Source organism: Rhinatrema bivittatum, chromosome 2, assembly GCF_901001135.1.
Source record: "Rhinatrema bivittatum chromosome 2, aRhiBiv1.1, whole genome shotgun sequence".
Lineage (NCBI taxonomy): Eukaryota > Metazoa > Chordata > Amphibia > Gymnophiona > Rhinatrematidae > Rhinatrema > Rhinatrema bivittatum.
The window spans coordinates 375,523,808-375,547,525 of NC_042616.1; the positions used below are offsets into that span (position 1 = coordinate 375,523,808).

The window sequence follows — 23,718 nt, forward strand, 5'->3', positions numbered from 1 at the left end:
TGCCAGGACTTAGGCAGGTACCTAAGGTGATAGCAAAAGCAAGAGTCCAAGGGCATGCCGTGGTCAGGACAGGAAGCAGACTGGAGATCCTAGGAATAGGTCAATGGTCAGAGCAGGCAGTAAGCAGCAGAGTCATGTCTAAGGCAATGATCAGGTCTAGGCGCCAGACAAGCAAGGTCAGGTCCAAGGCAATAATCAGGTCCAGGCAGCAGGCTAGTGTGCAGTCCAAGGCAAGAAGTCAGTACCAGAAGATCAGACCGAAGGATTGGATGAGGACAAGAGAGGAGGCACTGGGCGAGATGAGCTGGGCAAGGCAAGGCTAGATGAGGCAAGCTGGGCAAGACAAAGCTGGACAAGACAGTCTGAGCAAAGCAAGGCTGGATGAGAGAGGAATGCAGGAAAACAGGAATGACTGGAATGCAGTTGCAACACACAGTGTACAAGGCAAGAGCCCTATTGCTGAGGTGTCGGCTGCTCCACAGAAGGAGCCTTAAATAGTTGAGAGCAGAGATGTCATTAAAGAGTGCCGGGGCTGGTTACCAACCACAAGCCCTTTAAGTAGTAGGCATTCGGGCACATGTGTGCCTAGGAGAAGCCCAGAAGAGAGAAGCACAGCAGCGTCCCATGCTGCTCTTGGAGGCGGTCAGTGTCAAGTGACAAGGAGGCCATGAAGGGATTCTGGTAGCATTGGTATGAGTGCAGTAGCTCATGAGGCCATCCAGTGAGCTGCCAAACATAACAGTGATAGGGTAGGAAGGGGAGAAGGAATTTCCACTCCCACAATTTCTTATCTTTAGAGTGATGGATAAACCCACCCCACAAGTGATAATTTGGAGGTTGGGATGAGAGGTTGAGATGCAAATTTAGAAAGGTGGAAACTAGTTCAACTAGGTGAATCTCTGTATAGGCTAAATACAGAGGGGGTAATATTCAGTCACTGGCTGGCTTGCAGAATTAACTGTATAAACTTATCTTGCTAAATTTGGAGGGGTATTCAGTGGTGCAGCCACATTATTGAAAATAGTTGGCTATCCTAAAGATAACCTGATAACTTTATCTAGCTATCTGGCATGACCAGAGTTAGACAAGTTATCCAACTAACTCTGAATATCAAGTTAGTCAGATAACGCCACCTTGGAACGTCCCGAAATGTCCCTACTTAATCTAGCAACATTTTATAATGAAGCCATTTTTATGCTCACCAGCTGCAGAGATTTGCGGCCTGCCTCACTCACCACAACTCAACCAGCCCCAACCTCTCTCGTGGCGGTAGGGACCCGCCGCTGATGCTGCACTTCCCGTTCAAGGCTCAGGACCACCAAAAGTGCGGTCTAGGCCAGCAATTCCTTAAGTGCGCATGCATGCCTATCTGCAGCATTTAAAAGGCCTGCAGTGGGAAAAGCCCTGTGGCCCTGATGTTGTCAGCGCTGCAGAACTATTTAATCCAGCCCCTGCCTTCAGTCTTCACCTCAGTAACAGGTCAAACTCAGTATGAGTAGCTAGTTGCCTGACTCCGTGATCTTGATTCCATGCTCCTGACTTCCTGTTCCTGACTCCATGCTCCTGACCCGTTGTCTCATTTTCCTTGGATTGACTCTTGGCTGTGACCTCGGACCTCTTCCTGGACTTGCTTGATTTCCACCTGCCCTGACCTTCGTACGCTTCCTGGACTTGCTTGATTGCCGCCTGCCCCGACCTTGGTAAGCTTCCTGGAATTGCTTGATCGCCGCCTGCCTCGACCCTTGGCCTGCCTGCCAATTCCATAGCTAGCTGCCTGCCCTGACCCTTGGAACATCCCGACTCCTCTTTCATCAGCCATTCACCATGAGAACCTTCATCACCGGAAACCCGATCATGGCAGACGACTGCCAGCAGCGCGGGAGTACAGGTTCGTTTCCTAACACTCAGATCTTTTTCTGGACTTGCTTGATCGCTGCCTGCCCTGACCTTGGTAGGGCTTCCTGGACTTGCTTAATCGCTGCCTGCCTCAACCCTTGGCCTGCCCGCCGATTCCATAGCTAGCTGCCTACCCTGACCCTTGGAACGTCCCAACTCCTCTTTCATCAGCCATCCATCATGGGAACCTTCATCACCGGAAACCTGTGCCTAAGTCCAGCTGGCTCTGGCAACAAAGGGCTCAACCTGCGGGGAACGAGGGCTGGTAGTGGTGAAGATCCTATTGGGTCTACGCTCCGACCGATATCTCCCCCCGTCGATGAGGACCTGCAGGGCTCCCCTCTGTAGGTAGCATCAACCTCGTTTTGGTTCAAAGGTCCAGTCACTCAACAGCTTGCTGAGGCCATGGATGTGGTGGATCTCTCGGGCCTCCAGACCATTCAGGGCCTAGCACAAAAGATTCAGCAGCAGCAGCAATTTCTGGAGGCCCTGGCAGGCACTATGGATTGTCTCATTGCCTGTCTTGATGCTACCACCACCATGACAAGCACCTTGGCATCAGTGGTTCCTACTTCTATACCAGTGGCATCCACTAAACATCTCCCAGAACCCCCTAGGTACTCAGGGGAACCCAAGATATGCTGGGGCTTCTTAAACCAATGCTTTATGCATTTCTCGCTGCAACCCGTGCAGTTCTCCAGCGATGCTATCAAGACAATCTTCATTCTCTTCCTCCTTGACGGGAAGGTGTTAGCGTGGGCATCCCCACTATGAGAGCAGGGAGATGTGCTTCTTCAAGATCTGCCTCAATCTGTCAAGGCTTTCAAGCAGGTCTTTACGAGGCCAGTCATCTGGATACCATGGGGTCAGATCTGCTGACAGGGTACCAGGACCCTAACAGACTATGCCATTGAATTTCATACCTTGGCTATGGCGTTAAATTGGAGAGAGGACAGCCTCCATAGTGGAAGAACCCTCCTCTCAAATCAATGATGAGTTGGCAGCCCAGGAACTACCAGGATTATTGAATGCCCTCATTAACCTGGCTGGGAGGATTGATCAGCGCCTCCAGCAACGAGTGCATGAATTACGAGTTCCGCGTAGACACGTGCAACTCTTGCCATTGTTCTTACACCCCCTCGCTCCCTTACCTATGGCGAACCTTACATCTGGACATTTTAGATGAACCGATGCAGCTCGGGCAGAGCCACCACTTGCCAGAGGAGAAGCAACATCGCCGTGCTCAGGGGCTCTGCTTTTATTGCGCCGGAAAAGGGCACCTGCTGGCCCAATGCCCTGTGAAGCAAGGAAATGCCCAAGCCTAGGAGTCAGTGGAGAGATGACCTAGGCTACACCCTGCCCGCTCCCCAACTTATGCTTCCTATAATGATAATGACAGATAGAGACAAGCTTTCTACCCTCGTGCTGGTGGTTTCCGGTGCCAGGGGAAATTTCATCATGAAGGCTCTAGTAGACCACCTGAAACTAGAGACCTACCGCTCATCATCTCTTCCATTTCCAGAGAACCTCTGCCTGGGCGGATCACTGAGATGACGGCGCCGCTGCAACTCCACACCAGCATATTACACTAGGAAGAGATAACCTTCTATATCATCAAAAAGGCTGTACACCCGATTGTGCTGGGTCTACCCTGATTACAATTGCACTCTCCTCAATTTGACTGAGGATCCCTCCAGCTGACAAGGTGAAACCCTCATTGTCACTCTGCGTGCCTTCTTCCCATCACACTTCGTCCCTCAGTTCCACTAGCCTTGACCACACTGGGACCGCCTCCACAATATGCTGACTTTGTGGACATTTTTTCCAAACAGGCAGCAGAGATCCTGCCTGAGCACCATGCCTTTGACTGTGCTATTAATCTGATCCCTGGAACTACCCTGCCATGAGGCAGGTTGTATCCCCTACCCATTCCAGAGACCAAAGCCATGTCCCAGTACATCCGAGAGAACTTCAACAAGGGATTAATCCGGCCCTCCACATCTCCAGTGAGTGTAGGGTTCTTCTTCATAACCAAGAAAGACAGGACATTACACCCCTGTATTGATTACAGGGATTAAACACCATCACCAAGAAGGACCAATATCCCCTGCTGCTTATTCCAGAACTACTCGATCAACTGCAAGGGGGCCAGGATATTCACAAAGCTGGATATGCGTGAGGCCTACAACCTCTTTGGATCAAGCAAGGCGACAAATGGAAGACTGCATTTAATGCCCAAGATGGGTACTATGAATACCTGGTCATGCCCTTCGGCTTATGCAACGCTCCCGCCATATTCCAAGGTATGATGAATGAGATTTTCAGGGACCTACTATACGAATGCATGGTAGTCTATTTAGATGACATTTTCATCTTCTCCAAAGACCTCCCTTTCCACCGTCGCAATGTCTGCCAGGTTCTCCAAAGACTATAGACCCATAAGCTATTCGTCAAACTGGAGAAATGCATATTCTAAAAATAGAACTTACCTTTTCTGGGGTATATAATTTCAAGCAGTGGTTTCCACGTGGACCCTGAGAAAGTAAAGTGTATCCTGAACTGGCTGCAACCCTCTGGTCTCCATCCCTTATAAAGGTTTTTGGGGTTCACAAATTTCTACAGACACTATATTCTCAACTACTCACAGATTGCGGTGCCTCTTACCTTGTTTACCAGGAGAGGAGCTAACATCAAGAACTGGCCCTCAGAAGCAGTTACCGCCTTTCTTAAACTCAAGTGAGCCTTCCTCTAGGAACCAAGCCTCCGCCACCCTGATCCCACACGCCCCTTCATTCTAGAGGTCGATGCCTTCTCTGTGGGGGTAGGGGCGGTGTTGAGCCAACTCTCTAACAAGGGAGTTCTTTGGCTTTGCTCCTTCTTCTCCCGGAAGTTGTTCCACACGAAGCGAAACTACGACATTGGAGGCAAAGAATTGCTAGCCATCAAACTGGCCTTAGAGGAGTGGCAACAATGGTTGGAGGGGGTACAACACAGTATCATGGTATATACTGACCACAAAACCTAGAACATCTCTGCCTTGTTCAACGCTTGAACGCCTGTCAAGCCCAATGGTTCCTGTTCTTCGCCCCCTCTCTCCCGGTCTTTTGAAGTAGTGGATACGCCTGAAACCCTGGGCCATATCATTGACTCAGCATGGATTCTCCTAACTGCTTCCCCTGACCATTCCCTCTGGAGATTGTTGTACCCCTTCATCTCCATCAGAAAATTCTGTAATGGTCTCACGATTCTCGCGTTGCAGGACATCTTGGTTGGGCCCGGACTCTTGCACTACTCCAGCAGTTTTACTGGTGGCTGCAGATGCGGAGCAACGTCAAGGCCTATGTGGACTCCTATCTCACCTGTGCCCAACAAAAGCCCTGAGGCACCGTGGACCCACTTGTCCACCAATTTCGTGGTGGACCTTCCCCTCTCTAATGGCTGCCATTGTCAATGACCATTTCTCTAAAATGGCTCATTTTGTGGCTCTTCCTGGCCTCCCTTCATCACCGGAACTGGAAATGTTGTTTACCACCCACATTTTCCGGCTACATGGACTACCTCAGCACATTCTTTCAGATCAAGGCGCCCAGTTCACAGTGAAGTATTGGCACTCTCGTTGCCAGAATTTGAATATCAAGTTAGAGTTCACTACGGCTTATTACCACCAGGCTAACGGGCAGGCAGAACTCACGAATCGTATGCTCAAGAATTTCCTGAGGTCCTTTTTCAACAAGCGTCAGGACAACTGGGCTATCCTTTTACCGTGGGCTGAATTTTCGCACAACTTTCACACTAGCACTGCCATCAGAGCCTCTCTGTTCCTGATTGTCTATGGACGGCAACCAGTCCCCCGATGACCTATCCCATTATCAATTGCGTCACCTGCAGCTCAACTTACCACTCGCAAACACCAGGAGCTATGGACCCAAATGAATGCTATGTTAAAGAAAGCTGCCCTCAAAGTCAAAGAGACAACAGATGTGCATCGACATGTAGCCCCACAATCCCATCACATTCATCTTAGGATACCCTCTATGCGGCTAGCACTTTGCTACATAGGACCATTCTCTGTTATCTGGCAGACAGGGCCAGTCACATATCAATTACACCTACCTCTGGTTTTAAGGATTCATAATGTATTCCATGACGCCCTCCTCAAGCCCTTAATGCTCTCTTGAGCTACCCAAAGGATTCTTGAACCACCAGAGATCGCCTCAGAAGAAGACCAATTTTATCTTTGTCTAGGCCAGCACTTCCTTAGGCACGTGTGCGTGCCTTTCTGCAGCATTTAAAGGGCCCACAGTAGGAAAAGCCCTGTGGCCCTCATTGATGATGTCAGCACTGCAGAACTATTTAAGCTAGCCCCTGCCTTCAGTTTTCGCCTCAGCAACAGGTCAAACTCAGTACTAGTAGCTGGTTGCCTGACTCTGTGTTCCTGACTCTGTGCTCCTGACCCATTCTCTTGTCTTCCTTGGATTGACTCGGCTCTGACCTCAGTGTTAGAATTTGTGGACCCAATGATAGTGCAACAGTCTTACCTGAGTCGGCTCAGGAAAGAAGGTAGGCCTGGAGTTCCCAGTGACCATCCGATGCCCACACTGGAGGAGTTACGGGTATTAGCACCCTATGGTGGTCAAAGCCAGAAGGCAGACAGCAGACAAGGGTAATCCAAAGCCAGTCCAGGTATAAGGCAGGTGGCAGACAAGGGTAATCTAAAGACAGTCCAGGTACGAGGCAGGCAGCAGACAAGGGTAATCCAAAGACAGTACAGGTAGTAGGCAGGCAGCAGAAAAGGGCAAACCAAGCACAATCCAGGTAGTAGGCAGGCAGCAGACAAGAGTAACCCAAGATGGTTCGAGTATAAGGCAGGCAGCAGACAAGGGTAATCCAAAGTCAGTTCAGGTACAAGGCAGGCAGCAGACAAGGGTAATCCAAAGACAGTCCATGTAGGAGGCAGGCAGCAGACAAGGGCAATCCAAACACAATCCAAGTAGTAGGCAGGCAGCAGACAGAGTAATCAAAAGACAGTCCCAAGGGGGCCCAAATGAGAGAGAGAGAGGGACATGTGAGAACTCTATCTCACCCCGACGGAACATTTTCCTTGAAAATTACCTTTCGGAGCTTCCAGCTGAGGTAACATCATTACCAGCTGCCTTCTGCTGTCACTGATGTCATCTAGGGGAGGGGCCCAGTGAGATTAAACTGGACCCCCTACAGCGTACACTGAGGCCCGAGCGAGGAGAAGAGACGGGTGAGAAACTCTATCTCGCCCCGATGTCAAATGAGACAGAGATATTAGAAAGGGAAACCTTATTTGTCTCTTTCATATTTCCGCTAGAAAGGGATACAGTTTTGCGGTTATTTTTATGTAATAGGGCTAAGAAATATTATGGCCAACAGATCTGGATGTATCCAGATCTATCAAGAGTAACACAATTAAGGAGAAGAAAATTTCTCAGATTGAAAAGTGATATTCTGTCTAGAGGTGTAAAATTTTACCTTTGATATCCATGTAAATGAGAAATATGGTAAGAAGATAAAAAAATATATTTTATGAAGTTGCTGCATTACAGACATTTCTAGATGTTAATGTATGAGAGCAAGAAGTATAAATTGTTGTATTTTGTTTCCTTTAAATTGAATGTGATAACTCTATTTTTCCCTATAATTCGCTCAATAATTAACTCAATGTCTTACAATTTCTTTATGAATTAATTGCTATATACTGACTGTAAAGGCAAAAATTGACTAATATAACATTGGTTAATATGACTATAGGATAATATTTCAGTATGATATATATTTTGTTGTTATAATCAGTGAAATTGAAAAATAAAGAATTAAAAAAAAAAAAAAGACAGTCCTAAAAAGGCAAGACACAAACTCCAAAGACAGCACCAGCACAAGCCAGCCTGTAGCTGAGGTAAAGGATTAAATACTGTGGTTTTCCCACGCAAGGTGCGGAGGCTGCCAGGAGGGACACCAGTGAAAGGGGAGGAGCAACACTGCATTGACTTGAACACTGCGTCGCGGAGCAAGACTGCACCGGGGATCGCCCCAATCACGGCGGATGGCTGGTAGCAGCACGGGACCACAGGTTCATTTCCTAACACTCAGATCTCTTCCTGGACTTGCTTGATCGCTGCCTGCCCTGATCTTGGTAAGCTTCCTGGACTTGCTTGATCACCGCCTGCCCTGATCTTGGTAAGCTTCCTGGACTTGCTTGATTGCCGTCTGCCTCGACCCTTGGCCTGTCTGCCAATTCCGTAGCTAGCTAGCTGCCTGCCCTGACCATTGGAATGTCCCGACTGCTTTTTCATTGGTCGTCCATCATGGGAACCTTCATCACCGGAGATCTGTACCTAAGTCCAGCCAGCTCCGGCACCCAAGAGCTCAACCTGTGGGGAATGAGGGCTGGTAGTGGTGAAGGTCCTGTTGGGTCTCTTCTCCGACCAATACTGCCTGCCAATGACAAGGACCTGAAGGGCTCCCCTCTGCAGGTAGCATCAACCTTGTCTCGGTCCAAGGATCCACTCACTCAACAGCCATACGGAAAGGTAGGAGAGTGAAGACCTGGGAAAAGGGGATATGAGTGAGAGGACTGTGGAAGTGGCATGGGGATAAGTTCTGGTGGTATAGAACTTGAGAAAGGTCCCTGAGATGGAGGAAGACAGAAGCAAGAGGACCTTGGAAGTGGCCACTGCTTCAGAGGAAAACCTATATCTTTATAGAGGGACTCTCCCTCCTCTGGGGACCTTCTCCAAAATGTTTGCTTGGGGGCCTAGAATCTATACTTACACCACTGTCCCAAACATATTGTGTTTTAATAAATACAATGTGAGGGCTTAATTTTGTACTGACTTGCATATGGTGGCTTTTCTAGACAAAGGTAACTGGGGCGGCAATGGAGAGGGTAAGGTAAGTATGGAGGAGGGAAGCCAAAATTGTATTTACACACACTGAGGTGAATTTAAAAAGGGGATGTGCGCACAAATCGGGCTTATACGTGCTGACTAAATTTTAAAAGTCTCACAGATGCACACGTATCTCCTACTGTGTGCACATTTCACTTGATTTCAAATAGGAGTATGGTGAGGGCATGGTGAGGGCGAGGCATGGGTGTTTCGGTGTGTGGCCAAGAGATGTGTGAGTAAATATTTGCATGCCCTTGTGCACACCCAGGTCCACTGCCACGTAAGTTTACTTCTGCTAGGGAGAATTAAATCCAGCCATTTCTTCTGGGTTTTAAAGGGTCTGGGGTAATTGGGGGGAGTGGAGTGCAGGCTTTTAAACCAGGATCTAGCTGTTAACTGTGCAAACTGGCGGATGAACTGGTGAAAGTGGCAATGGTGTGGATGTGCGCTCGTTATAAAATACCCTGACTTATGTGGTAGAATCAAGATTTGCGTACCTGGGCACACATATTTGCATGGCCAGGTTATTTTATAACATGCTCCCAAGTTATAAGATGGCTGTGAATCTGGGCGCATGCCAGTGCACATGCACCAAAGTGCACCCATGCGCCGGTTTGAAAGTTACCGTCTTAATGTTTACACTCACAACATGGCCCCACTGCCTTTAAATTGGCTATAAGAGACAATAAGAAAAAGTCCCAAGAGCCTTCTGTGCAATTTTAAAAAACCTGGCTTGTTTCAACTTCCTAGTAAAACTACCTTTACAATTATTTGATAACTTCATTCACCCAGTATGGATATGAGAGTGAAGTCTGGAGTCTATACAGGTTGGTACAGAATCTCAATATGAATCCTGTACTTCCATTTCTGTAACACTGCATATCTATAGAAATTCCCAACAACGGACCTAGGATATTGTCCCTTACAACTCACCATACAAAAAAACTATATATTCAGATTCTGGTGTCACCTCACTAACAGCAACACAATCATGTTCCACTGCCAAATACAGTATGAAGTAACATAAAACCCTGCAAAAAATTCATTCAGTACCGAGATAGCAAACCTATGCTACTGTAATTGCACTAACTTCAAGGACTCAAACAGTAACAACCCTATCTTTGAAAAGGCAGCACTGTAAATATTAGACCATACCCTAGAACACCAATATACCACTTATTGCAGAAACAAAACATAGTCAACACATACGTAGTAAACCTGCTATACCAAACCAGCAATAACACCCAGAATTCAAACAGCTATCCACTAGCCTTTGAAATGTTGGCACTGTAAACAATGAAACATGCCCTTAAACACTAATATATCTCCTTTTGGGAGGGGTAGAATGGGAAAAAACAAATTGAAATGCTACATATCTATTCTCTAGTAGAATCCCTCACATCAGTCACACACACAGAACAGGGAAAGACCTTCACCGAATACAAAATAAGGGTCCACAAAATAGAACCAGAAACATGAAAAAAGTGAAATGAAACTCCCAAGAAGCGAAAGTCTGTGAGCAGTGACGTACAGGAGAATGAGAAACAGAAATGCATTTTTTCTTGCACTTTGCAAGATAGAAAACTAGAAGAGATGCACATTTCCTGAAGCTGAAATATTATGTTCTCTGGGAATCTTTTCCATAATTGGATTGATTTCTGTCTCTCTATTCCATTTTTACTGGTGTCAGTCTTCTCCAGGATTTTCTACAATTTTTTATTTCTTTTCTCTCCTCCTATCTTCTTCCTGTCCATCTCCAAATCTATTTCTGAAATGTATCTTTTGCTTTCATCTTTCTCGATTTTTGACCACTCTTAACTAGACTTTATTCCTTATTCACCCCTTCTCTCACCCTCCCATCCATGGTCTTCCTTTCTTCACCTCTCATCTTCCTACCAGCTTTCCATCTGCCACTCGCCTTTTCTGGCATATATAATCTTTTCACCTATTCTCTAGTCCCCTTTTCTACTCTCTTTACTTATCCCCTCCCCAGCACTTGTCTACCTTCCTCAACTGACTCAACTCTTTCACTTTAACTCATCCCATTCTGGCATCCAACCCCTTTCTTTTTTCTCTTACCCCCCCTTTGCAACTTCCCATTCTTCCACTTTCACCCTGCAGTCCCACTCCCACACTCTCTCACCCTTTTCACAGACCTGTCTGTTTCCATTGCCTCTCGACCCCTTCCCAGCTCCTCTGGGTCCTTCACACTCCCTCCCTCCTTCTCTTCAGACACTTTTTCTCCCTTCCCATCCTCTCTCTCCAGACACTCTTCCCCTTTATCACACTTGCCGACCTCCCCTCCTGATGCTCTTTTCTCAATGCTCTACCCCCTCTCACACTTAAGCCTTTTCTACTCTTCTCATTTCCTTTCCTCAGATACTCTCACACCCCTTTCCTCTCTCCAGATACCCCTCATTCCTTCACTACCTTAGCTTCCCTCACTACTTCATGTTTTCTCATCCTACATTGAGATTCTCCCCCTTCTCACTCCCTTCCCTCTCCATCTCAGCTCTCCCCTCTTCTTTCCCTCTAGAGGGTTTTCCTCTAGAGATTCTTCACCCCATTATTATCTCCTTCCCTCATTACATTGTCTCTTCTTCTCCTCCCTTTAGAGATTCTTCTCCACCCTTTTCACTGCCTTCTCTCACTATATCAGCTCTTCCCCTCCTCACTTTATTCATCACTCCTCTTTTCACTCCCTTCCCTCACTCCCTTAGCTCTTTCCCCCTAACCTCATTTCTCATTCTCCCTCCCTTTAGAGGCACTACCCAATCCCTTCCTCCTTTCCCTGGCTCTTCCCCCCTTCTCATCCTATTCTTCCCTCCCTTGGCTCTTCCTCTCTTCTCACCCCTCCCTATGCCCTTTCCCCACTGTCCCCAAAGCCTCTTCCCCATCTCGTCCCCCTCCACCAGATTCTTCCTCCTCCAAGTTCAGCCTGGGTCTAACCAGGTGCAACTCCTCAGGTTCTGGATTCCTCCTCCTCCCTGTGTGAGTCAGCATCAGAAAAAGCATTTGAGTAAAGTCCTCTCCTGCGGCCATGGCACCATTCTCAAGGAGATGATTCCTGTGGCAGCAGGAATACTGCACCTGCTGCTGGCTTGTATAGGGAGAATCAGCATGTTGCTGTAATGGGAGCCGGCCGCAGAGATCCGAAACCAGTCCCCTGCATCTACCGGCGTTGCCATCCCTCCTTCGCTGGACCCAGGAGCCTCATGGCAGCAGGAAACCAACGCTGGCACACCCCGCCGTGCTGCCTTGCCGCTGAACCTCCCTCACCGACGTCGCATCATGGCCTGAATGTGGCCGGGCCCCGTTCGGGCCTGCCAGCTGACCCCCGGCCTCCTACGCACACACGCGCGCCACGTGACCCTATTTAAAGGGATCACTGGAGGAGGTGCCAGGGCCCCTTCTTCTGGGCCTCAGACCATTTAAGGCACGGCCTGTTCCTCAGGCCTTGCCTTGGCAACTTGGCTCCTGTGTCCTGACTTGGAAGCCCTTTCCTGCGTTCCTGCACTTCGTCCTGCTTTCGGATCCTGCCAAGACCCTTGCCTGCCTGACTACGAGATTCACCACCAGCCAAGACCCTTGCCTGCCTGACTATAAGATTCGCCACCTGCCAAGACCCTTGCCGGTACCTGGCCTCAAGAACCACCACCTGCTCATCCTGCGCCAGCCCCCAGATGCACATCTACGGTATCCTCCAGCTCAACCCCTGAGACCCCACATAAGTCCAGCCAGCCCCGGTACCCAAGGGCTCAACCTGAGGGGAGCAAGGGTTGGTATTAGTGAAGCCCCAGTGGGGTCTTAGGTCCCCAGCCTCCCCTGCGATGGCGGTAACCCGTAGGGCTCCTCCCCACTGGTGGTACCAACTCCTCCTTGGCCCAGGGATCCACGTCCGTAACAGTTGCACACCACATTGGATCAGGTAGGGGTCTGAGTTAACCATGGCCAATCTGATGCTTTAAAAAAGGGTGGCAAGCCTCCTTTATGCCACCCTGCAACAGTGCCCATGTTTACATAAAACTGCGGGTGATAATTCCACAAATTGTGGAGAGAGAGAGAGAGAGAGAGAGAGAGAGAGAGAGAGAGAGAGAGAGAGAGAGAGAGAGACACCTTGCTATAGTGCCTCCTCCCTAGACAGGTATTTGTATCCCTATGGGAGGCCCACCTAGTAACTCGAGGTGAGGGTTAAGTATTAGTGTAGGGGGGTAGGGGCCACTTTGACAGTCAACGTGAGATGTACGAACAGAACAGTGGTCTCTTGTGAAGATTTGATGGCCTTCGGAGTGAGGAAACTCACTCCAAGATGAGATTTGGGCAAGGTTCTCTCGTACATCTCACGTTGAATGTCAAAGTGGCCCCTACCCCCCTACACTAATACTTAACTCTCACCTCGAGTTACTAGGTGGGCCTCCCATAGGGATACAAATACCTGTCTAGGGAGGAGGCACTATAGCAAGTCTCACTCTCTCTCTCTCTCAGAGCCTGCAGGAAAAGGTACTTTATTGACTTTTAACATACAATAAAACAAATCTAAACAAAGCAAGAAAATCTAAAAAGACAGCCAGAGGCATAGATCCGATACAACTTTCTCAACCAACTCCCCCCAACTTCCACAATCCCGAGCTAAGGAGAAAAGACCAAAATTTTATTCCACCATATATTTCTTAATGTCAGATACCTATTCATCGTTATATTTTTCATCTGATTTGTTAGAAAAATACATTCTTTAAAGGTTATGCTTTTAAAGAAGCCTGTAAAAGAAAATACTTTCCCTATAGCACTTTTTTCTAGTGTCAACGAATTTTCCTTTTGTGCACAGCAAGAATCCCCTATGTTTGAAATTATGCACATTAAACACAAATTACATTTTGCTGGAACTCAGCACATTGCACATGTAACATATATCATTTTATACTCAGAGATTTCCTTCCCCAAGTATACATATAGAAAAAAAAACAATTATTTCTCTGATTCCCAGTTGCGTGCTACATTGAATTAATTTGAAAGTTCAAAGAAAAATTGATTTATTCAGAAAACAAAAAATCATTACAGAGTATGCAAAAGTTTTATAAATAAGAAACTGGACCATGACCAAATACAACTACGAAATCCCCATGCTATGAGAATTGCAAAATCTGACTTCAAAATATCCCTGGCATATACATTTTTTTAACAATACCAAGTCAAGAAGCAGTCAAATTGATCTGTTGAGAAAACGGGTTGATTCTGATGCGTTAAGAAGGATATATTGTTACTAAGATTTCAAGTGAAGCTGGGTATTGTTGAGAGAACTTCATTTCTATATCTCTACTTCTGGTCAGCCTGTGCTCCACAAACACAAAATCTGCTATTTTTTTACTGGTAGGGTATTGCAATGTGTGGGTGAGGAGTCTGATGAAGTAGCATGCTGACATATCGGAATGGCAGAGTTAGTATTTTATGCCACAGTTGGAGATGAACTGTTCAGTTTAGTAAGGGTAAACATTATCAGCCATTGAAAATACTTAAGGTAATATACAGTACATTGCTGCAATAACACAGCCAACAAAACATGGTCCAATTTAATACACTTGGGGTATGAGGGAAGGATGATTCTTTATTCATCAGCATCTCTTTCTGACCAAGATGGGGGCAGGAAGGGGGCAGATGATGGGTGCTGTTGCACCAATGAAGAAACAAAACAAGAACTTTTCATTCCAGTATATACTGAATCCAAAACCAGTAATATATTAGTACCTTTCACCTCTGGGCGATATTGAATTCCATCATCTTTCTTTCCCATGGAACTGGAATCATCTGTTCCTAAACGACAAATGCAAAAAGTTTACTTGTCCACAGTTTTAAAATCACAGTAAGTTAAAATGAATTATGCTTAAAGAAATAACAAAAAAAAAAAAAATACTACAGTGACTACCGTAATTCATTAGGATGTGTTTTGCAGCCAACTTAAAACTGATACTGCCTACCAGCATATCCAGAATTAATTTCAGTTAAAACCTGATTAAACTGGGGAAAAGAAGGTAGGTAGAAGTTAAACTGCTGTGAACTCCAACTTCTTGTACACATACAGACCAGCTAGTTGTATATCATACACTGGTCATACTGTGACCAGATGACTATATGTCATACAGGACTGGATGAGCCAGTCTTGATTATATCCACTGAATCTATAGATTTGTGCAAGGAACCCCTAGTTTCCTTATCAAAGGAGGGTACTAACAAGCTGGGGAGGTTAAGTGAGATTTAGTAAACAGTGGGTTGGATTTCACTCCAAGCAATCCTAAAGAAGAGGCAAGGAATACCAATATGATAAATCAATCAAACAAAAAAGGAAACAATAAATTTAGAGAAAACGTGAGCTCCCACAACAACTTAAACATACAAAAATGATGCAAGGTGTCAGCAAGCCTGTCAGCGTGTCATGCAATACACTACATAGGCAAACTGGTCAACTCAATCATTCACCTTGAAGGCAGTCCTATTTTTTAATTTTTTTTTATAAATGCATATTAAAAAATTGTATTTTACTCCCCCATGTGGAAGACTGAGAGGTGTTGTCTTATCCTTTTTCACGATTAGGCACCATTTTAGGTTGCTGTATTTTTAGTTGGATTTCCTGAAGGCAGGAGTAGAGTGGCTCTTGTCCTTTGTTTTATTAACTTATTACAGAATTGTTGTCTGTTTTTTCCCTTTGTGGGTCAGCCTGTAAATCTGATCTACTTCTACTTGCTTTTTGTTCTTTTAATCAATTCTGGACATTTCTCTGTGTGAACTGTTTTCAGAGGATTGGGGCATCTCTGGAGTGGTTTAATCAAGGGTCTGGAAGATTTTGGCAGAGTTCTCTCGCTTCTCTAGGACCTGTTAGTGACTGTTTTGTGCTGTCTCCTGTTAGTGACTGTCTCCTGTTAGTGACTGTCTCCTGTTAGTGACTGTTTTGTGCTGTCTCCTAGGCTGTGAGGCAAGGATGTTTTTTCAACCCTTCCTGTCTTATTTGTTTTTCCCCTATTTGTAAAAGACTATTTTTGTTCCACCTGGAGCTAAGTGCCCTTGGTATCAGGGAATCGGTTTCCATTCTATTGGAATAAGGCATCTTTCACCTAGGAAGAGCCTGAGGAGTGGAGGTTACATCTGAAAATGGATTCCTGTGGAATCAAAGGTTTTTGAGAACTGTGTTCATTGCTGACTCAAGTGAGCTGCACTTAGGAGAATGCCTACTGGTTCTGTCCTAAGGAGATCTAAAATATTTGAGATGACTTCAGGAAAGGTATGAGAGTTGAGACTTACATTTTGATAAATTATTATGACTTTATTATAACCATTCTATAGTGGGGAGGAGAGGTGACAAATTTGGGAGGGGAAAGAAGATTGAACTATCTTCAATCTAAGTAACTGGCAAGAGACAGAGACCAAGTATTAAGTAATTTACTTCCAAAAGAAAACCAAAGACTTACCAAAAGAGTGAGGTCACAAATGTATTAATATTTCTTCTGCCTATTTGTTCATTGACTTTATTTAAAACTCTGATTTGAGTGCTGTAAATATTTTTCAGTCATCTAATCAACTATCAGTAAAGAAGTTGGAAACCACATTGCCTCTCAGTGTGATTTTTGGATGAAAAAGACTATGACTTGTTTACAGAGAAGGAAAAGAGGTTTGCACTGTGTTTAATTGCAAAATGGCCTTGGAGCTAAGCTCCACCCCACCCACCCCCACAGGGAGCCCTGGAACTCAAATGTGTAAAGCTATCCATGGAGAAATTGAGAGCAGATAGGGTCCATCTCTCTTTCTATATGCCCCTGGGTTCAGTCTATGGGAACCAACCTGCCTAGGAGTTACAGTTGCAATCCTGCTTTTCTTACAGATTGTGGAACTACAAGTTCATACACACTATGGGGTAGAAACAGGATCAGCTCAATCTGTACCTTACAACACACAACTCTTGGGTCCAGGACCATCATGGGGCTAAGCACTGCCATGGAGAGTCAGGGCGTGCAATGAGTCCTCCTCCAATGATGCTACTGGCTAACTTTAACTGGGTATGTTCAAGTACAGACTTAGCCAGGTAAGTCCTGCTGAATATCCTAAAGATAACTGGGTAATATTAACCAGCTGACTCATTCTTCTCTATACCATTGAATATGGATCTGTAGCCTGAGTGATGCCATAAAGTGACATCTGTTGGTATAAAATGTGATACTGGCAGTAAGGGTGGGCTCTCTTTTTCCTTCTTCTTTGGCTCAGATGATCTTTGGCCATGTTTTCCTGCTTGCTGTATGTTTTTTGCTCCCTGCTGCAGAAACCAGTGGAGGTCACACATTTTTTCCATTACGGGAGTAAATTTTGTATTCTACTCCTAGACTTAAGGCCTTGTTTGTTTGGTTTTTTTTTTAAGAGCCTTTAGGAGGCATTAAGGGAATACCACCAAAGGGAACTGCTTGCTTGGAAGTCTCAACATTTATCTTAGCCTAAAAATGAGTACATGATTGATTTTCTCAAATGAAATGTGCAGGATTTTTGTTAGAAATGAATTTCCTATGCTGAGGAGTTTGTGCTGCTGCTAAAGTGTTTTGTTTTGCTTCTAGTTATACTGTACAAATCTTTTGAATACCCTCGTTTTGGTGTAGCAAGCTACTATAAACCAGCTTCCTAACTGAGCCTAACAATGTGGACTGAGCTGTGTCTGGATCTGAGTGATGTGTTTTGGACCTGCCCTAAAAGGGATTTTCAATCCTGCAGAGACCACAAGCTGTCGCAGTCAAGGTGAAGGAATATAAACATATGTCAAAAACCCTGTGTGCACTCCTGTGAATTACAAATTTTCTGCAAAAAAAAACAGCATCCAGTACTCACAATGTTAACAATTTTGGAAAATGGCTGTATTGTTTAGCCTACTCAGAGAACAGCACTACATAGCCAGTGGAGGAGGAAGCCAAAGGAATGCTGGGAGATCATTTAAGGAAGAAAAGGTGCAATTTGACTGGCTCTGTTTGTGGGTCGGAGTCAGCCAGGATTTGGAGCCAAGAGCCAGGAAGAGAGGAGTGCATCTGGTAGTTCTGGAATCAGTTCTTTTCCTGAAGAGCTAATTATCAAGAGTGAGAGACAAAAGTCTGCGCTCTGAGCAAATAGAGAGTCAGCTGTTCTTACTTTACAGCTGAGCTACATGTAAAATCCCAAAAAAGGACAGAAAAGCCAAAAGCTGAGAGACTGATAGACTTCCTTTCCAGAAATAGCCAGACCCAGGAGCACATGGCTGAATCACCCTCTTAAGAGACTGAATTAAGTAATCTAAACTTTGCCCAGAGAGTATTTTAGCAGAGGAGGGAGAAGGTTTATTTCCTTACCTTTTGTCCCCTGGTTCAGTATCTCATCTTAATTGTTTCAGCCTTCCAACTGAAGTTAAGCATAAACCCTTGCTGCAGGTATAGCCACATAAGATAGGGCTGGGAAGGAAAGACTGAAACCAGTACCAAGTGTATTATACCAACTGTGAATGTGTAATTGTATCCCACCCTGAACATGGGAAGGGTAGGTAATAAATGTTTTAAAATAAAAAAATTAATACACCATTAAGTGAACCTCCCCAGAAGAGAGAGACCTTTCACACACTGAGGGCTCATCTATTTTGTTTGCCATCTAGCCAGCTCCACCATCAAGAGGGACTTGTTTCATTTTCTTGATTTTTTCGTTGACACAATTTTGTGTTTGGGAAAGAGTGCACCCTTTACAAACTGGTACATTGTAAGGCTCCAACACATGATAAGCTCGTGGGGGCAGAAGCTAAACCCCATTCAGTACTGAGTTCCAAAAGGGAATTGATCTTTTCATTCTGTAGTGCAGTGAATAAGTGCCAGGAGATGTCAGCAAGAACCACTCTGCTCCCAATGGGATTCATGGACTTGTTTGGAGGTTTGGGGTCAGAATTTTGTTCACAACTTTTGTTTAGGTAGGGGATTGGAGGGATATCAAAGTTCTGCTGGCTTCTACTTTTCTTTATTTTGAGGCGGGGAAGTGCTGCTTGGTCTTTACTTTTTTTTATCTTGCGGATTGGCAGATGGATAGGAGCATCACAGTGCTGTTGGTCTGTGACTTTTTTTTTTTTTAATTTTCAAAAGCTCAGTGAGTGGCAAAGTTGCCTGAATAACTTTATCTGGGTAATTTTATCCAAGTGTATTCAGCAGATACCCAGATAAGTGCTGTTGAATATCCTCATAAAGTTACCCAAATAAAGTTATCTGGGTACCTTTGCCACTCACCAGGCTTTTGAATATGGACATGCACAACAAAACCAGGTACTCCATACAGTTTTTAGGAGCCTTGTATGTCTGTGTAGTTGTATAAGATTGTTGGATATGTTCAGCACTTGCATAGCTGTGTTTGCTGGATGACTTTCAAAATAGGTTCAGAGATCCTTTATATGATATATGTGTGTGTGTGTCTGCCAAATGACCCCTAGAGGTTTCAGACCTCAGAACTGCAATTTCAGTTTTGCAGAAGGCAAAGACATCAGACTAGCTTCTGTCCTAAAATGGAAGTTTCAAGCTTTCCAGACTACTTCTTGGACAGACTTTCTGTTTGCCTCTATGAGAAAAGATGCAGAACATTCTACAGAATCTTCTCTTTCCTGGTGTACTTTTTGGCAAGTTGTGCTCTCCTACCTTGCTCTCTGTGCCTGTCACGGAGGAACAGCCAAGACACTAATGACTAGTGATGCAGGGACGCCAACCATAACATGACTACCAATGATTAATGATGCTGAAACCTTTGAAGACAACCTTAACCTGGCTGATTCAACTGTGTCACTCTGCCATGTGACTGCACTATGCTTCAGAACACATGACTCAAAGAGCCAAGGCGACATTTTGTAATATGTCAATTAGAAAGAGAAAGAAAAGATCAAACAGGCTGGCTTTTCCTGAGCTGAAAGAGATCAGCTACTCTCTGCGGTTAGTCTCCTGCTTGGCTGGGCAGTTAAGATGAACTGACAGTGTAAGAAGAGCTGCAGAAGGAACTACTGAGTCCCTGCAGTGGTTTGTTGGAAATTGCTGCTGAATTGTTGCATTTTGTAGACAGAAGAGTTTGGCTAAAGGCTCCCGCAGACGAGATCAGAACACTATCCTTGGGAGCATGAGTGAGTACTCATCTGACACATATACAGTGGGATAGACTTTGGGCATTGGACTTTGCTGAGTTCTGAGCTGCTATTTCACTAATGTGACAATCACCACTATTTAAAAGATAGTTATTCACCTGATTCACATATATGCCTATGAATTACAAGTAAATCTAGTTCTATGTTATTTAAATGTTAACTTTTAAGAACATAAGAACATAAGAAATTGCCATGCTGGGTCAGACCAAGGGTCCATCAAGCCCAGCATCCTGTTTCCAACAGAGGCCAAACCAGGCCACAAGAACCTGGCAATTACCCAAACACTAAGAAGATCCCATGCTACTGATGCAATTAATAGCAGTGACTATTCCCTAAGTAAACTTGATTAATAGCCTTTAATGGACTACTCCTCCAAGAATTTATCCAACCCTTTTTTGAACCCAGCTACACTAACTACACTAACCACATCCTCTGGCAACAAATTCCAGAGCTTTATTGTGAGTTGAGTGAAAAATAATTTTCTCTGATTAGTCTTAAATGTGCTACTTTCTAACTTCATGGAATGCCCCCTAGTCCTTCTATTATTCGAAAGTGTAAATAACCGAGTCACATCTACTCGTTCAAGACCTCTCATGATCTTAAAGACCTCTATCATATCCCCCCTCAGCCATCTCTTCTCCAAGCTGAACAGCCCTAACTTCTTCAGCCTTTCCTCATAGGGGAGCTGTTCCATCCCCTTTATCATATTTGTTGTTCTTCTCTGTACCTTCTCCATCGTAACTATATCTTTTTTGAGATGCGGCAACCAGAATTGTACACAGTATTCAAGGTGCGGTCTCACCATGGAGCAATATAGAGGCATTATGACATTTTCCGTTTTATTAACCATTCCCTTCCTAATAATTCCTTACATTCTGTTTGCTTTTTTGACTGCTGCAGCACACTGAGCTGACGATTTTAAAGTATTCTCCACTATGATCCCTAGATCTTTTTCCTGGCTGGTAGCTCCTAATATGGAACCTAACATCGTGTAACTACAGCAAGGGTTATTTTTCCCTATATGCAACACCTGTCCACATTAAATTTCATCTGTGATTTGGATGCCCAATCTTCCAGTCTTGCAAGGTCCTCCTGTAATGTATCACAGTCTGCTTGTGATTTAACTACTCTGAATAATTTTGTATCATCCGCAAATTTGATAACCTCACTCGTCGTATTCCTTTCCAGATCATTTATATATATATTGAAAAGCACCGGTCAAAGTACAGATCCCTGAGGCACTCTACTGATTACCCTTTTCCACTGAGAAAATTGACCATTTAATCCTAATCTCTGTTTCCTGTCTTTTAACCAGTTTGTAATCTACGAAAGGACATCGCCTCCTATCCCATGACTTTTTAGTTTTCGTAGAAGCCTCTCATGAGGGACTTTGTCAAACGCCTTCTGAAAATCCAAATGCACTACATCTACTTGTTCACCTTTATCCACATGTTTATTAACCCCTTCAAAAAAATGAAGCAGATTTGTTACGCAAGACTTCCCTTGGGTAAATCCATGTTGACTGTGTTCCATTAAACCATGTCTTTCTATATGCTCTACGATTTTGATTTTGAGAATAGTTTCCATTATTTTTCCCGGCACTGAAGTCAGGCTCATCATTGTACCCTAGGGATGAAAGGAGCATCTTTCTTTTACTCAACCTGGTAGGGGTGTGCATTCGTTTGCAACTTATTGGCAATCCGCAATGTATAGGGCCATATTCGTTGTGTTTTTGTGGAAGCAAAACGTATCATGATTCCCCACGAATACAACGAATCTTCACCGAATTATTCAGCCGTCTAAAGGAGCGAATTTAAACAAACCCCCCACCCTGCTGACTTTTGGCAAGTCTTGTTGGGGTCAGGAGGGTGCCCCAAGACTTGCCAAAAGTCCCAGGTGGTCCAGCGGGGGTCTAGGAGTTATCTCCTGCACTCGAGCCATCGGCTGCCAGTAATCAAAATGGCGCCGATAGCCTTTGCCCTTACTATGTCACAGGGGCTACAGGTGCCATTGGTCGGCCCCTGTCACATGGTAGGAGCACAAGATGGCACCGGCCTTCCATTGCTCCTACCATGTGACAGGGGCTGACCAATGGCACCAGTAGCTCCTGTGACATAGTAAGGTCAAAGGCTATCGGTGCCATTTTGAATACTGGCAGCTGACGGCGTGAGTGCAGTAGATGGCTCCCGGACCCCCCGCTGGACCATCAGGGAGTTTTGGTAAGTCTTGGGGGGTCCGGAGGTTGAGGGGTTGTAGTTAATTAAATTTTAGCTGGAAAACAAATAAGAATGAACGCATGAACGGATTGGGGCCCCCCTTGCCGAATGGAATGTATCTGCCCCCCGACGAATTTGAATACCAAATGCAACGTATACAGTCTCTCTGCACATCCCTACAACCTGGTTGAACTAGTTTTGTGCTTCAGTATTGTCTGTCAACCTCATAAAGACAAAAAGCACTTCATATGCTATTAACTCCTGTAAGTTAAGGCACATTAGGGCAGATGCAATACAGTGCACACAGCCGAGCACACTGTTTAACCCGCAGTTGGACATGGGTTGTGTAGGCGCTTCCAAATCCCCTTATGCAATAAGGGGATTAGCGCTTAGACAATGCTATTAGGGAATATCCTGCAATGCAATAAAAAAATGTGCATCTAAAATGCACATTTTTACGTTAAAAATGTTTTGCCTGCCTAGAGCAGGCATTAATTGCTGAGCACTTCCAAAAGTTGTACAGAAAAGCAGAAAATATTGCTTTTCTGTACATCCTCCTATATTAAGTAGGAGGAACAAAAACTTTAAAAAAGTTAAATAAAAAAAGTTGAAAAAAAGTGCTGGTGGTCAAGTTCGGGAAATGGATGTTCATTTAACAAGCTTCCATTTCCTGAACCCCTGGCTGTGTGCCAATTAGGAAAACGGATGCGATAAATTCAGCGCCTGTTTTCAAAACCCGAGGGCAGCTGCTGACAGCTGATCGCACATGGGATCCCGCTGTCAAGGAGGCGCTAGGAGCATGCAATCTACCCTAGCGCCTCCTTGACAATGTGACCCCTAATTTAAATATTGCATGGCATCCCCAGGATGGGTGCCTGAGGGCGCATTAGGAAAGCGGGTGCTGAACACTCAGCACCCATTTTCGGCGCATTTTAATTGCATCAGCCCCATTTAGCATTGCAGTGCACAACTGTGGAGGGCAGGGAGATATATGACCTCACAGATAATTTAACAATGTATATCAGGCCTTGGTACTAGTAAATACAAAGATATACAGTACCATGGCTGATTATTTTAAGTGCAGAATGCTACTCTAGAACTGTGTGTACTGATTATGAATGGTTGCACTTATATTTATGTTTAACCTTTTATCGCACAGCTTCTAATCAGTCCTGCTTCCTGTTTTATTTCAATGTGCTTATTGGTTCACAGGGACAGTTCCCCTCAGAAGTTTATTCACAGAGGGGGAATCCATCATTGCACAGGGCACACACCTGGGTGTGGATACATTGTGGGGGCTCATCTGGCATTGATTGTCCCTGTTACATCAGTTCTTAGTCATGGCTAACTCCTAAACCACGGAACCCAATTCTGCCCTAGCATGGAGCCATAAATTGGTGCTTGACTCCACAAAATGTTTTGTAATTACCTATGAGGGTGAAGCTATAGATGAGGCTGTACTTTATCAAGCTACTGATCATGCTTCAGGATTTGGAAGGGTAATAATAAAAGCTAAGTAAAAAAAAACATTAAGAGT

General features: G+C 45.0%; 1 protein-coding gene across 3 annotated transcripts in view; it reads right to left on the reverse strand.

The window, feature by feature from the left end:
• The window catches only part of TMEFF1 (transmembrane protein with EGF like and two follistatin like domains 1), a 610,729-nt gene that overhangs the window by 70,290 nt on the left and 516,721 nt on the right, over positions 1–23,718 (reverse strand). For all 3 annotated transcript variants that reach the window (XM_029589975.1, XM_029589972.1, XM_029589974.1), the window contains exon 7: positions 14,553–14,618. In XM_029589975.1, the coding sequence (XP_029445835.1) occupies positions 14,553–14,618 (66 nt within the window). The remainder of the gene's footprint in view (positions 1–14,552; positions 14,619–23,718) is intronic.